Genomic DNA, 13938 nt, shown 5'->3' on the forward strand with positions numbered 1-13938 from the left:
TCCCTGAGTCCTGGTTTTTAGAGGCCAAACATTATAGGAACATTTGAGGTTATCAAAGCATGATTATCTTTGTTATGTGTGTGCTGCATAAATATTGTATGTGTAAATCTTTGGCCTGGATTTTCTGTCCATAGAACTGCTTCTATCTAAAAGTAAATGTTTTTATTGCCTTGTTTTTATCTCCATTTATTTCTAAAGATGACTTTCAAATGTAATGTCAATCCACAATAGCTTTAAGCAGGCCAGGTCACTTGCGGATTTCAGAGGCATTATTAGAAAATAAAAAATAGTAGATGGCTATAGTCCAATGTTTTGTTTGGAAATGTGTTTCCTCCCCCACCCCCACGTCAAAGATAAAAATGAGATACTATTGAGAAGGGATGTTAAGCAGAATTGTTATAATCTTAAAATGACGTTATTCATCAAAATATAGGTAGTCCTCAACTTCACTTAATGAACATTCAAAGTTACAGCAGCACTGGAAGAAAGTGACTTATAACAATTTTTCACAATTATGACATATGTAGCAGCCCCATGATCATGTGATCAAAATTAAGATGCCTGGCAACTGGTTCATACTTACGACCACTACTGTGTCCCAAGGTCATGTGATGATCTTTTGACAAACAAAATCAATGGGGAAGATTTACTTAACCATGTTACTAATTTATCAACTGTAGTGATTCACTTAACAACTATGACAAGAAAGGTCATAAAATGGGGCAAAACTCAGTTAACAAATATCTCAATTACAAATATAAATTTTGGGTTCAATTATGATTATAGGTCAAGGACTACCTGTAATATTTTGGATATTTATTGAAAACTTGAGGGCAATTGTCCAAAAAATAATTAGATGTCTGTCCTACTATATTGGAGATATGTACTGTTATTTATTTATTTATTTATTTATTTATTAGATTTCTATACCGCCCTACTCCCGAAGGACTCAGGGCGGTGCACAGCCAAACAATAAAAACACATACAATACAAAATTTAAAAAATAGAATAAAATCAAATTAAATAATTTTGGCCCCGACAAATTTAAAACCCCAAACTTTTAAAACCAATTTAAAATTGAATATATAAATACTAAAAAATATTTAAAATTTTAAAAATCTTTTATAAAAGAGGGGGAAAATTAGGCCAGGCCGGCCTGGTGAAATAGTAAGGTCTTTAAGGCGCGGCGGAAGGTGCGCAGATCCGGGATCCTCCGTATCTCTGGGGGGAGCTCGTTCCAGATAGTAGGTGCCCCCACAGAGAAGGCTCTCCCCCTGGGGGCCGCCAGTCGGCATTGTTTGGCTGACGGCACCCGGAGGAGCCCCTCTCTATGGGAGCGTACCGGCCGGTGGGAGGCTATTGGTGGTAGTAGGCGGTCCCGCAAGTACCCGGGTCCTAAGCCATGGAGCGCTTTAAAGGTGGTAACCAAAACCTTGAAGCGCACCCGGAAGACCACCGGGAGCCAGTGCAGCTCGCGCAGGAGAGGTGTTACATGGGAACGCCATGTCGCTCCCATTACCACCCGCGCGGCCGCACTCTGCGCCAGTTGGAGCCTCCGGGTGCTCCTCAAGGGGAGCCCCATGTAGAGAGCGTTGCAATAGTCCAGGCGGGAGGTGACAAGGGCATGAGTGACCGTGCGTAAAGAGTCCCGATCCAGAAAGGGACGCAACTGGCGAATCAGGCGAACCTGATGAAAAATCCTCCCGGTCACGGCCGTCAAGTGCTCTTCTAAAGACAGCCGTGAGTCCAGGAGGACGCCCAAGTTGCGAGCCCTCTCCGTGGGGGCCAATGATTCGCCCCCAATAGTCAGTGATGGCGTCAACTGACTATATCGGGACGTGGGAAACCACAGCCACTCAGTCTTGGATGGGTTGAGCCTGAGCCTGTTCCTCCCCATCCAGATCCGTACGGCCTCCAGGCACCGGGACATCACTTCAAGGGCATCGTTGGGGTGATCCGGGGTGGAGATGTACAGCTGGGTGTCGTCAGCGTACTGATGGTACTCCACCCCGAAACCACGGATGATCTCGCCCAGCGGCTTCACATAAATGTTGAACAGGAGAGGCGAGAGGACCGACCCTTGCGGCACCCCACATATGAGGGGCCTCGGGGTCGACCTCTGTCCCCCTGTCAACACAGACTGCGACCGGTCAGAGAGAAAGGAGGAGAACCACCGCAACACAGTGCCTCCCACCCCCAACTCTTCCAACCGGTGCAGCATGATACCATGGTCGATGGTATCAAAAGCCGCTGAGAGATCTAACAGGACCAGGACAGAGGAGCACCCCCTGTCCCGAGCCCTCCAGAGATCATCAACCAACGCGACCAATGCCGTTTCCGTGCTGTACCCGGGCCTGAAGCCCGACTGGAACGGATCCAGATACGTCGTTTCATCCAGGTGCTGGGGGAGCTGTTGCGCGACCACACTCTCAACAACCTTCGCAACAAAGCGAAGATTGGAGACCGGACGATAATTTACCAACATTGCCGGGTCCAGGGAAGGCTTCTTGAGGAGAGGCCTCACCACCGCCTCTTTCAAGGCGGCGGGAAAGTCACCCTCACTCAGCGAAGCGTTTATAATCCCCTGGAGCCAGCCTCGTGTCACTTCCCGGGAAGCCAGTACTAACCAGGAAGGACACGGGTCCAATAAACAAGTGGTCGCGTTCAGTCTACCCAGAATCCTGTCCACGTCCTCAGGGGTCACAGGATCAAACTCATCCCAGATAACATTCTCAAGACCTGCCCCTGTCTCTCCCCCTGAGACTACCCAGTCGGAGTCCAAATCTTCCCGAATCTGAGTGATTTTGTCATACAGATACTGAACAAAATCCTCGGCTCTACCCTCCAAGGGGTCCTCCCGCGCTTCCTGGTGGAGCAGGGAGCGGGTCACCCTAAAGAGGGCGGCCGGGCGATTATCTGATGACGCAATAAGAGCAGCAAAATAACTACATTTCGCTGCTTTTATCGCCACTAAGTAATTCCTAATGTGGGATCTTACTAGTGTCCGGTCAGATTCAAGAAGACTGGCCCTCCAACTACTCTCTAGGCGTCTTTTCCGGCGCTTCAACTCCCTCAGCTCCTCGGTAAACCAAGGAGCCAATTGAGATCGGCGCCGGGTCAGAGGCCGCAAAGGCACGACCCGATCCAGAGCACCAGCAGCCGCCCTATCCCAGGCGGCCACCAGGTCTCCAGTCGAGGCGTGTGCCAGAACCTCAGGAAATGGCCCAAGCTCCGTCTGGAATCTGTCAGGTTCCATCAGGCGCCTGGGGCGGAACCATCTGACCGGCTCCGCCTCCCTGCGGCGGGGTGCAGCGGTTTGAAAGTCGAGACGAAGGAGAGAGTGATCTGACCATGACAAGGGTTCAGTAACTATATCCCCTATATCAAGATCCCTCAACCACTGTCCAGAGACAAAAACCAGATCCAGCGTGTTTCCCCCTGTGTGGGTAGGGCCATGAATTAACTGGGTCAGGTCCATAGCTGTCATGGAAGCCATGAACTCCCGAGCCATCTCTGACGTCTCACCCACGGACGGCAGGTTGAAATCCCCCATAACCATAAGCTTAGGGGTATCAACCGCCACCGCGGCGATGACGTTGAGTAGCTCGGGCAGGGCTGTTGCCACGTGGCAGGGAGCCAGGTACGTGATCAGCAAACCCATCTGAACCCCATGACCCCATTTCACAAAAAGGGATTCACAGCCGGCCGTCTGAGGAACAGTGGCCTCCCTCGGTCTCAGACCTTCTTTAATGATAACCGCTACCCCCCCGCCCCTCCCCTGTGACCTCGGCTGATGGAATGCTTGGAAACCTGGCGGGCACATTTCAACGAGGGGAACCCCCCCCTCCTGGCCCAACCAGGTCTCCGTAATACCTGCCAGGTCCGCACCCCCCTCCTGAACAAGATCACAGATGAGGGGGGCTTTATTTACTACGGACCTGGCATTGCACAGCATCAGCCGAAGGCCTGGGTCCTGAGGGTCTATGCAACCTGAGGAGCGAGTAGAGCCTTGGGGGCCGGAGCACGCCACCGCTCGTAGACAGCGAGTGCGCACTCCCCTAACACGATATGGCCCCCTGCTCCCGCCATATCTACCCCTCCCACCTATAGTACTGATGTTCAAAAAACTATCCGGACAAGCTCTAACCCCCCCCTCGATCCCGGGCCCTCCATCCCCCACACCACGCTTCACTGCCAGACCCGACCCTCCCCCTTGTGGGTTATCCCCCATACCCACAGCCCGAATTCCAATCTGACCCTCCCCCTCCCTAGGACCCCTTAAAAATTTGACTAAAATTTTTGTTAAAAAACCCCTCAATCCCCTCGTTTTCACATGCCACCTCTCTGGGTCCCAAAACCCTTCCTTGAGGTGGGCCCTCGATAGTGAGGAGGGCCACATCTGCGAGAAGGGGGAATCTCGCAGCGCAAGAAGATCTGCAGTCGTATACATCTCCAAAATGCAGCGATGGAGGCCCAAAGCTCAGACAGGGGACTTCACAAAAGATGTAACACAGCCAATTGTTCATCGATGTGCTGTTGGTGTCTCAACTGTCCTCCCACAACAGCAGGAGGGTCCTAAATTATCTCCTCCAATGGGGGCGACCTCCGGCCCGCCCTCTCACAGCGGAACCCCACGGGGCCGTAGATTGAAAAAGTTCTCCCACAGACAAGAGCCATGATGTAATAGAGGACCCCTCAACAGTTGCATCAATTTGGCTGACCATGGTCGGAAGAAAGATTTATCAGTCTATCAGTCAGTCTATGAGTCACGCCAGGGGTGAAGATGGAAAATCCTTGGCAAAGTCTTATACTCAAGATCATATTCGAGTAAGTCCCGATGAAAAAAAGGAAATGGCATGCTAACACACATACTTTGGTTATATTTGTGGTGTTTTTGGTATTGGTTGGTTTAATATTCTTCATACTGTGAATCAGTTTTTAGTAATAAGACCTAAAAATATTAATGTGTTGTTAACAAATTGGAATCTATTTATAAAAAGTGTGGCTACGTCACTCCTTGCAAAAGAGATTGTTATGTGTTTTTGGAAAAAGACTTGTGTTTCTGATACCAAAGATAGACTTGATGAAAATATACACAGTCTCGATCAGTGCAATAGAAAGAGTGGACAATATAATTTCATGTGGTTACAATTTGTTCCTTAAAAACTATATTGTAATAATTTGTATGTGTTGATAGATGCATACATACATATACATATACATATACATATACATATACATATACATATACATATACATATACATACATACACACACACACACACACACACACACACACACACACAAACTGTGCTTTGAATTTTTTCTCCTGACATTTCTAAAAATATGGTTTTTGTTGTAGTAGTGCTCCGTCCTCTCCCCATGGTGGAAAGATGAGGGGAGGAGGGAGAACATTTACATGGATAGGTAATCCTTGAGTTACAACTGCAATTGAGCTGGCAATTATAGTCAAAAGAATAACAGTCGTAGATATGGTCACATGACTTTAGGGGTGGCATTGTAACTTCAGAACTGGGTCATAAGTCGCTTTTGGGGGCTCAGTTATAATTTTGACTGGTCACTAAGAGATCAGTTATAAGTTGATATATTAAATCATCAGTAATCATCATCATCATCATCGTTGTCATCATGCATTTAGAGACAGGATGGCAGTTGTGGCAGGGAATAAACTTACCAGTTTAACATCTGGTAAATGAGGTTTTTGTGACATCTGTTGTGAATATTTTCTAAATAAGAAGCTCTTTCCCATGGTAGCCATTTCAGAGTGCCCATATTCTCTCAGTGTTTCAATATTACAAATGTTCCTACCAACCCACTTAGTTCATCATCATAAAAAAGCTCTTTTCTAAAACGATTTCATATTTATCTAATTCCTGTCTTTTCTTTTTTCTTCTTTTGATAGACTGAGCACAAATTTTGCAATGGGTCTGATAAGGAGTGTATATCTCCTACTGGAAGAAATAACAAGAAGGAAACATTAAAGGTAGATGGGAGAAGATTAAGCTGCATCTTTTGTTCCACGTTGATTGGCAGATGATAGATAGATGGATGGAGGTATGGATGGATGGATAGATAGACAGACAGGCAGACAGACAAACGGACCACTCTTAAGATGTCATAGGCCAGGGGTGCCCAAACTTGGCTCCTTGAAGAGTGATGGACTTCAACTCCCACAATTCCCCAGCCAGCATGTGCTATAAATATGAGCAAGTTGCTGACTGGGGAATTCTGGGAGTTGAAGTCCACCACTCTTCAAGGAGCCAAGTTTGAACACCCCTGCCATAGGCAAACAAATATACATCATTCTACTATATACATCATGCTGAAAACTGCTTCCAAAATAGCCTTGTCAGCTAATGTCCCCTAATGTCTAAAATAGCCTTGCGTTTATTATTCTCAAATTTTCATAATTGTGATTTGATTATTTATTTGATTCAAGTTTTGATTCTGCATGTTCTAGACTTTGCTATATATCCCCAAAATGAGTTGAAATAGTTTTGCATAGCAAATTGCCTTGTTCACCTAGATTAATGAATCAAGTTTTTCCAGTCTTTATAGGATCTTAAGAAGGTGCTTTTTCTATCCGTATTATCTGAGTGGGAAATTTCAGGAATTGAATTTAAGATCTCTTGTAAGCGTTAAGCTATAACTTCTAGCATCCCTCCTAGCATCCGTAATCTTTGGCCTCACTGCTAGGTTACTGGGACTTGTAGTTTCACAATATCTGGAAGGCCAGTATTTCCTGTCACCACCAAGCCATAGTCCCCTTTATTTTTTAATGTTGTTGCAGCCATGTGCACACACTACTGTATATGGCTCTTCAGAACTCCTTCAGAATATCAATATGAGAGCAGGTATTTTTGTTACTAAAACTATCTGCATAATATACACAGTAAAGCTATTTGTAGGGTCATGAACCTTGTTTGATACTGTGTGTGTGTGTGTGTGTGTGTGTGTGTGTGTGTGTGTGTGTGCATGCCATGATGACAGTTATAGCTATTGTCTAAAGATTAATTTTGACTGATGGATCCAATATTTACATAATTCAACTTTCAGATTTCTGATAGATTCTTCAAATTTAAAACATTTATTTTCAAAATTATTTCTTAATAATGAAAATTTATCACACTCTTCTCTTGAAGACACAGGCTAGCATATGTACTCCTGTTTACCTTTCTCCAAATCCTATGAGGAGTTGTTAGGTTGTATGAATGAGTAACAGGTCAATTGTTCTTGGTTGGAGTAGCTATAAAACTGTAATGAGTCGAATACAAAAATAAAAACATTTTACAGACAAAGAGGAGAATGATGGAACCCAGTTGCTGTTGTATTTAATGCAAAAAATTTCCAGCAAGTTGTTTCTGGGGGCAGAGGAATGCCATTTAAATGGGGGACATAGCCTTGGTTTTTTCCCCTTTTTGCGAGGAGTAGAAAGAGAAAAAAAATGTTCCTGACTGATATTTTATCTCTATGATATAATAGGTCCAGAAAAAAAACTACAGGCAGGAGAAGAAAAAAGCCACCAAGCAGCTCTTTAGTGCTTTGAAAGATCCCCGTGTGGTCATTATGGCAGATTGGTTGAAGGTAATTTGATGCAAAATGTCATTTTAAGAATATGTAGCTAAGGAGTTGAATAGTTTTTAGAATTGTACATTATAATTCATCCACTGCTTTCTACCCAGAATTTATTTACTGCTTTAAAACAGCCCTCTTGGGAAACAAGCAGTATATTTAAAGTCATAGCCAAGATAGAGGTCATGTCCAAGGTTTTTTTGTGGCAAAACAGGAGTTGAAGAACAGTTTAAAAGAAGGAAGAATATCATCAGTGCAGGGGTGAAATCCAGCAGTTTCTGACAGATTCTGGAGAACTGGTAGCGGAAATTTTGAGTAGTTTGGAGAACCGGCAAATACCACCTCTGACTGGCCCCAGAGTGGGGTGGGAATGGAAATTTTGCAATATCCTTCCCCCAGGAGTGGGGAGGGAATGGGGATTTTGCAGTATCCTTCCCCTGGAGTGGGGTGGGAATGGAGATTTTGCAATATCCTGCCCCTGCCACACCCACCAAGCCACACCACGCCCATCAAGCCATGCCCACAGAACCGGTAGTAAAAAAATTTGGATTTCACCACTGCATCAGTGGGACTGGTAGCATCTTTGAATTGTTTAACAAAGATCATCTTTGCTTTTGTATGGCTTATTCCCATCTTTTCCTTTTTTTAAAAAAAAACACCGAACAATTTATTTGGTTGGTTGTGCCTATATTCCATTCCAATCATTAATCAACTCTGAGCAGTTTACAGTTCTACCATATACACACACTATAAATAACAAAAATAGCCAACAGTAATATCTACCTGAGAGTCAATTTGGTATAGTATTAAGGCAACAAGTTAGAAACTTGGGAGACTGAATTCTAGTCCCATCCTAGGCACAATCCCAGCTGGGTGACCTTGGGCCACTCCTTGTCTCTCAGCCCTAGGAAGCAAACAGTGGCAAATCACTTCTGAAAAAGCTTGCCAAGAAAATTGCATGGATTTGGCCAGGCAATCCCCAGGAGCCAAGAATAACACAAAGGCACAGATACACACATTCATTTAGGCCAGTGGTGAGAGACTGTAGGAATTCAAGGGAGCACTTCTTGTTTAAATATGACTGTGATTTGGGGTTGAGGATAAACACTTGAATCTAAGAGCAAAGGGAAAATTTCTTTATTAGCTTTTTAAGAGATAACCTCTCCAATTTCTTCTCAGAAAGTTTAACTGGAAGTTTGGTTTAAACCTCAAAAATATTTAATGCAGTTAAACTAAATAAGACACTTGGAATAACTGAATGTAGAATGAAAGTTTTGTTCTGCACCATTAAAAACTTGTTTTATTGGTTTAGAGTATTTCTTCTTATTCTTGTTTTCCAGATACGTGGCACTCTGAAGAGCTGGACTAAACTGTGGTGTGTACTGAAACCTGGAGTACTCCTAATCTATAAAACTCCAAAGACTGGACAGTGGGTGGGCACCATTTTGCTTCATTCCTGTGAACTCATCGAGAGACCTTCCAAAAAGGATGGCTTCTGTTTCAAACTTTTCCATCCTTTGGACCAGTCCATTTGGGCTGTGAAGGTAAGAAGAATGCTCATCTGAACAGATTGTATCAGGCTTCCTTGCAGGAAACCAGAAGGGCCCCACCAACATGCACAAAAATTACTGAGGGCTATTGAGGTTTCAATCATCTTTGGGTATAGCAACCAGTTTGTTTAATGAGCCAATCCTACAAGGTGTAGTATATGTGTGCCCCATTAATAATATAAGGTAAGATAAGCTTTATTGTCATTTTTTTTCTATGATCACACTAGCACATGTTAAGAAATGAAATTCTGATTTCCAGCTCTCAAAAGAAAATAAGATGAGATGTTGAAAGTCCACCCAAGTTAAACGCACTATCTGGAATGAAATGCTTTAACCAGGTTTCCACTGCAATGATGACACAGCAGTTTCTCTGTAACAGTTTGTTATTAACTCTAGCTTCATGTAATCCATTTGTGACTTTGTTGTGAGTTTTCGTCATCAGTCTATTTGTGCCTATTGTAATTCAATATCCTATATATTGCAATTTTATTATTGAGAATTTAGCAGCTAAATAAATTTTTAAAGGAATAGCTTGGGGTTTTAAATTTTGAACAAAATTGCCTCTCTAAATATATTTCTTTCCAGTCCTTATTTAGTTTAGTCAAATACTATTTTCTTTCAATTTTTTTCAAAGGTGAGACTTTCAGTGACATTTACTAGGTAGAATATTATGTTCTTACACTTACTTTGTTGTGACACGGCCAACGGGCATGCAAATGTCCTTCATTGCATGATTCTCCTTTCAGCAGTTTGCAACCTCCCAGATTTGACTTAAATCCAAGGAAATAAATCATGTGGTAACTTCTCACATTAGGTGTTTACAATTATAAAAGTGTAAACATCCAGCTCAAGGGTGATAGAACAATGTGTACCAGAAAACAATAATGCCAGCAGTAGTTTTCTTCAATAACAAAGACAAAAAATATCAGTGGAATATCGTAGAATTACTCAGAAGAACACAGAAAAACTAAAACCTATTTCACAGTGGAAAACTTTGGGAATCTTCCAAAGCAGTTTTCAGCTCAGCATTACTTCTTTTAGAGGATTTCCACACAAGAATTATAAGTTGGAAAACAGTGGGATACCACTGGACCTCTGGGATACCAGAGTAGTCAAATTGTATCTGCCTCAGTATATTTGAAAGCACAGTAAATGTGGTATTTTTTTCCATTGTGATTCTGTGGAATTTTTGTGTGAACCATTTGCCTATTTACAGGGCTCTTGCCTCATCAAACCTACTGGCTGCTGGGACCAAGGATTGGTACTGGCCATATCTGATATTAAATTAATTGTAAAGAGTATAAAATAATGGATATCTCTGAGTGAGACATGTGCAAGATGAGGCATAAAAAGAACACATAAAGATACATAAATGTGTTGGGTTTGGGTGAATATGACCTCTTTTAGTGTTGGAACCAAAAAACTAGAGAAATATAGAAAGAACCTAGTGTATCAAGTAGCTTAACAACTAGTGTATAAAAATCTGATTAATTTAATAAGGAAGTTATGTACTATCAAATACAAAATAGTGGAATGGTCCCTGCTCCATATAAAATCTGTCTTGTCCATTCATATGATATTGTGGGGCTTCAAAAACAACTGATTAAGATTTGATTGAGCTTCTGCTTCAGAGGAAATGATGAAGTGACTTCTGGACTTCCTTACTCCTGCCTCTAGAACAGTAGTGTCAAACTCAATTTGAGGGCTGCATCAGAGTTGTGTGTGACCTTAGGGGACCAGGTGGGCATGACCAGTTTGGGCGTGGCCAGCTCAACGTCACTTGGCTTGCGATGGCCTCCTGCAGCCCTCTGCCAGCGAAAACGGAGCTCAGGAGCTCTGTTTTCGCTGCAGGATGCCATCGTGGCCGAAAAGCTTGGGGGACTGCATGTGCCCCCCCCCCCCGAGCTCCATTTTCACTGGCAGAGGCACTGCAGGCCGGTCCTTCACTGTTTCCACGGTGGGCCCACGGGCCAGATCTAAGTGGCCTGATCCGGCCCACAGCCTTGAATTTGACACCCCCGTTCTAGAATCAGAACACTGTGCACCTTGGTTACAGACCTCAATCTCTGCTCAGTCACAGAAATTCCGTCACAAAAGAAGATAAAGTGAGGAAATAAGGAAAATGGGGTCAGGGTTCTCCTGCTGATCAGCTAGAAGTCCCTTCCTCTTCTCCCTTCCTTGTTCATTGAAATCACAGGAGACAGCCACGAGAGCACTTGTAGTGGCACAAAAGTTCAAGAGAAGCTACAAGGGATTTGACAACTGGCTGTAGAAAAGTGCCCTGTGACTGGAGTGGGGAGTTTCTCAAATTCCTTGTATAAAGATAGGGAAGACAGGGCAGGTAGCATTGGGTGACTTCACACCAGTGCTGGGTTGCTCCTGGTTCTGCCCGGTTCTATGGAACCGGTAGTAAAATCGGCGGGAGGGTCCGCCCACCTGCCCAAAGTCATAAATGATGATCTGCGTGCAGCCATATTACAAACCAATAGTAAAGGTAAGTAAAACCCACCCCTGCTTCACACTAAATTATAATAGATTTTGGTTGATGTTCATATACAGATATTGCGATTGGTAGATGCAGCTAATGACAAAGTATAATGTGTATTCCCAATCAGTTGCGGCTTATGGAACAAACCATCATTAAGCAAATTATGATTAATGTAGTATGTAGATGTAGGCCAACGCAGTCTATATCTGAAACGTAGAGAAAAACCATGGATATTTGTCAGCAGAAAACCAACAATTGAAGTTCTGTATGGAACTAAACGTTTCACCACAATAGTACCATTTATATGAATGCAGTCAGGTTTTATAGGGTAAAATCCCACGCTAATAGCAGCTTTCTGAAGGCTGTGGAAATATTCCCAGCCCCTTGTGATTCTCTGAAACAGTTTCTTCAGCAGAAATGCCACATTGGATTTCACCCCTGATCCATAACTTGAGCATTTTAGGTAGTCTCTCGTTTTTATCAGAATTTAACATGACATTTCCTCCCTCCCCCCCCCCCCCCGATTCAGTCAGTCTTATCTAATAGAAAGCCATCTCTGTTACAATAATACCTTTGACATTATGCAGGCCCAATGGCCTGTGTTACTTCTATTTATATATAGGCATTTACTAGGATGCTAGTAAATATGATTTGCGTCCAGGGTGTGATTAATGAGAGTGGCCTTGCCAACTCTGGGAAGGTGTGGAAATTAATACGTGCCTTAGTCTTCCAGAGGAGTGTCCCTGAAGTACGCACACTTGTATGGGGCACATCGATAAAAGTAACAAATCAGCAGGCTGGCAGCAGAGACCCTGTGAGGAGGATTTTCACTTTAGATTAATGTGTCGCTGCTCATTCAGGCTCCAGAGACTTTCTGTGAGCAGGAGATCTTTGGCTTCATAGCATTGTGCAGTTTTTCTCACTGGAAATCTGTCAGAATGGAATGAAATTCTTCTGACTGACCTGCCCCACTCCCGCCCCTCCCAAATAGTATCTTTTATGTCAAAAACATTGTTAGGAAATAAACTTCATTGGTAAATTTAAACTCTTAGATTAAAATGAAAATCATACTGTTACTGTTCATGTAGGAGTATTAAATTCTAAAATGCCTCTGTTCCAGTGGTGGGTTAAATTGGAGAGATAGTGACTGAACTTGCAAATTGCGCTATCAATATTGATTAAACCAAGTTTTTGGACTTCCACATGCTAAACTACGAATTGTAGTTTGCAAACCACATTGGCAAAGTTTACATAAGCAAAGCACATTGTGTACATATAGCTTGTGAGTTACATAAAGCTGTATGGAGGTGGGATAGTTTGAGCCAGGCCTTATTAGCCCAAATCCAAGGGTTTGTTGTTTGCCATACTCCATAAAACCCAATCAAATGAAGATCTTGATTTTGCAGTTTGTGGATGGAATGATGAGGCACCAAATATGGTAATAAAGAAGAGTTGATAGGGAAATGATCTGAATTGTTGAAGCTGTATATTTTCTGACCTACTTTTTAATGACTTAATGACATTTCTGGCAGAGAATGAGTGCATTATGTATTTGCCCTTCCCAGCAAAGGCCAGGCAGGTGTGTGTGTGTGTTTGCACGCTGTCTTTTACTGGATGGTTTTGTGAAAGAAACTAAAGCTATCTCTATGGTAACATAAGAGATAATTTGAACAAGAGTTGCAAAGTTCATCCCTCAACAGTATAGTGGCTTGTAATGCTATTGCTGACATTAATAAGATCTGACAGCTTGCCTTGTGATTTTCCTCTTTCCTTAGTTATAATGTAGGAGCTGAGTGTAGGAAACATTCAGTGATTTCTTGATATGATTTTTTTTAAGGAATGTGGCAGGGGAAGAATGATGCTGACATTTTAAAAATGAGATAAATAAGGGCTTGAAGTCACTTCTGTGTAGGCAATAGTTAGAATGAATTTATCTGTTAAATGCATGAACAATCAAGTACAATAAGCTATTGTAGCTTTCTAACCTATTCAGCTCCTTGAAGAACCTAAGTATAAGTACTATTGAACTCAGTGGAATTTGCTTGGAATTAAAAATGAGTAATCTCAAGTGTCCCTGATGTTATAGAGAACAGTTCTTTCATTCCTTATTTTTGATGGTGACTGGTGATGATTGATTTGGTGTCTAATACATCTGGAGAACACTAGATTACCTGCCCTATCATATCCCAGTTCCACCATGAAATTGCTATTAGCATTCCAGCTGTAGTAATAGAGTAAGGATTTGGCTAATGTACTGTATGTGAGTTATTTTTTCGTATTGTAAAGGCAGGAATATCAAGTCCAATG

General features: G+C 42.8%; 1 protein-coding gene across 7 annotated transcripts in view; it reads left to right on the forward strand.

Moving 5' to 3' along the window:
* OSBPL5 (oxysterol binding protein like 5) overlaps window positions 1-13938 on the forward strand; it is a 133091-nt gene that overhangs the window by 84029 nt on the left and 35124 nt on the right. For all 7 annotated transcript variants that reach the window (XM_034416918.3, XM_034416916.3, XM_087879906.1 and 4 more), the window contains 3 exons: window positions 5924-6004; window positions 7504-7605; window positions 8934-9137. In XM_034416918.3, the coding sequence (XP_034272809.2) occupies window positions 5924-6004; window positions 7504-7605; window positions 8934-9137 (387 nt within the window). The remainder of the gene's footprint in view (window positions 1-5923; window positions 6005-7503; window positions 7606-8933; window positions 9138-13938) is intronic.

Source organism: Pantherophis guttatus, chromosome 1, assembly GCF_059756535.1.
Source record: "Pantherophis guttatus breed Tessera chromosome 1, ASM5975653v1, whole genome shotgun sequence".
In the NCBI taxonomy this organism is placed as follows: domain Eukaryota; kingdom Metazoa; phylum Chordata; class Lepidosauria; order Squamata; family Colubridae; genus Pantherophis; species Pantherophis guttatus.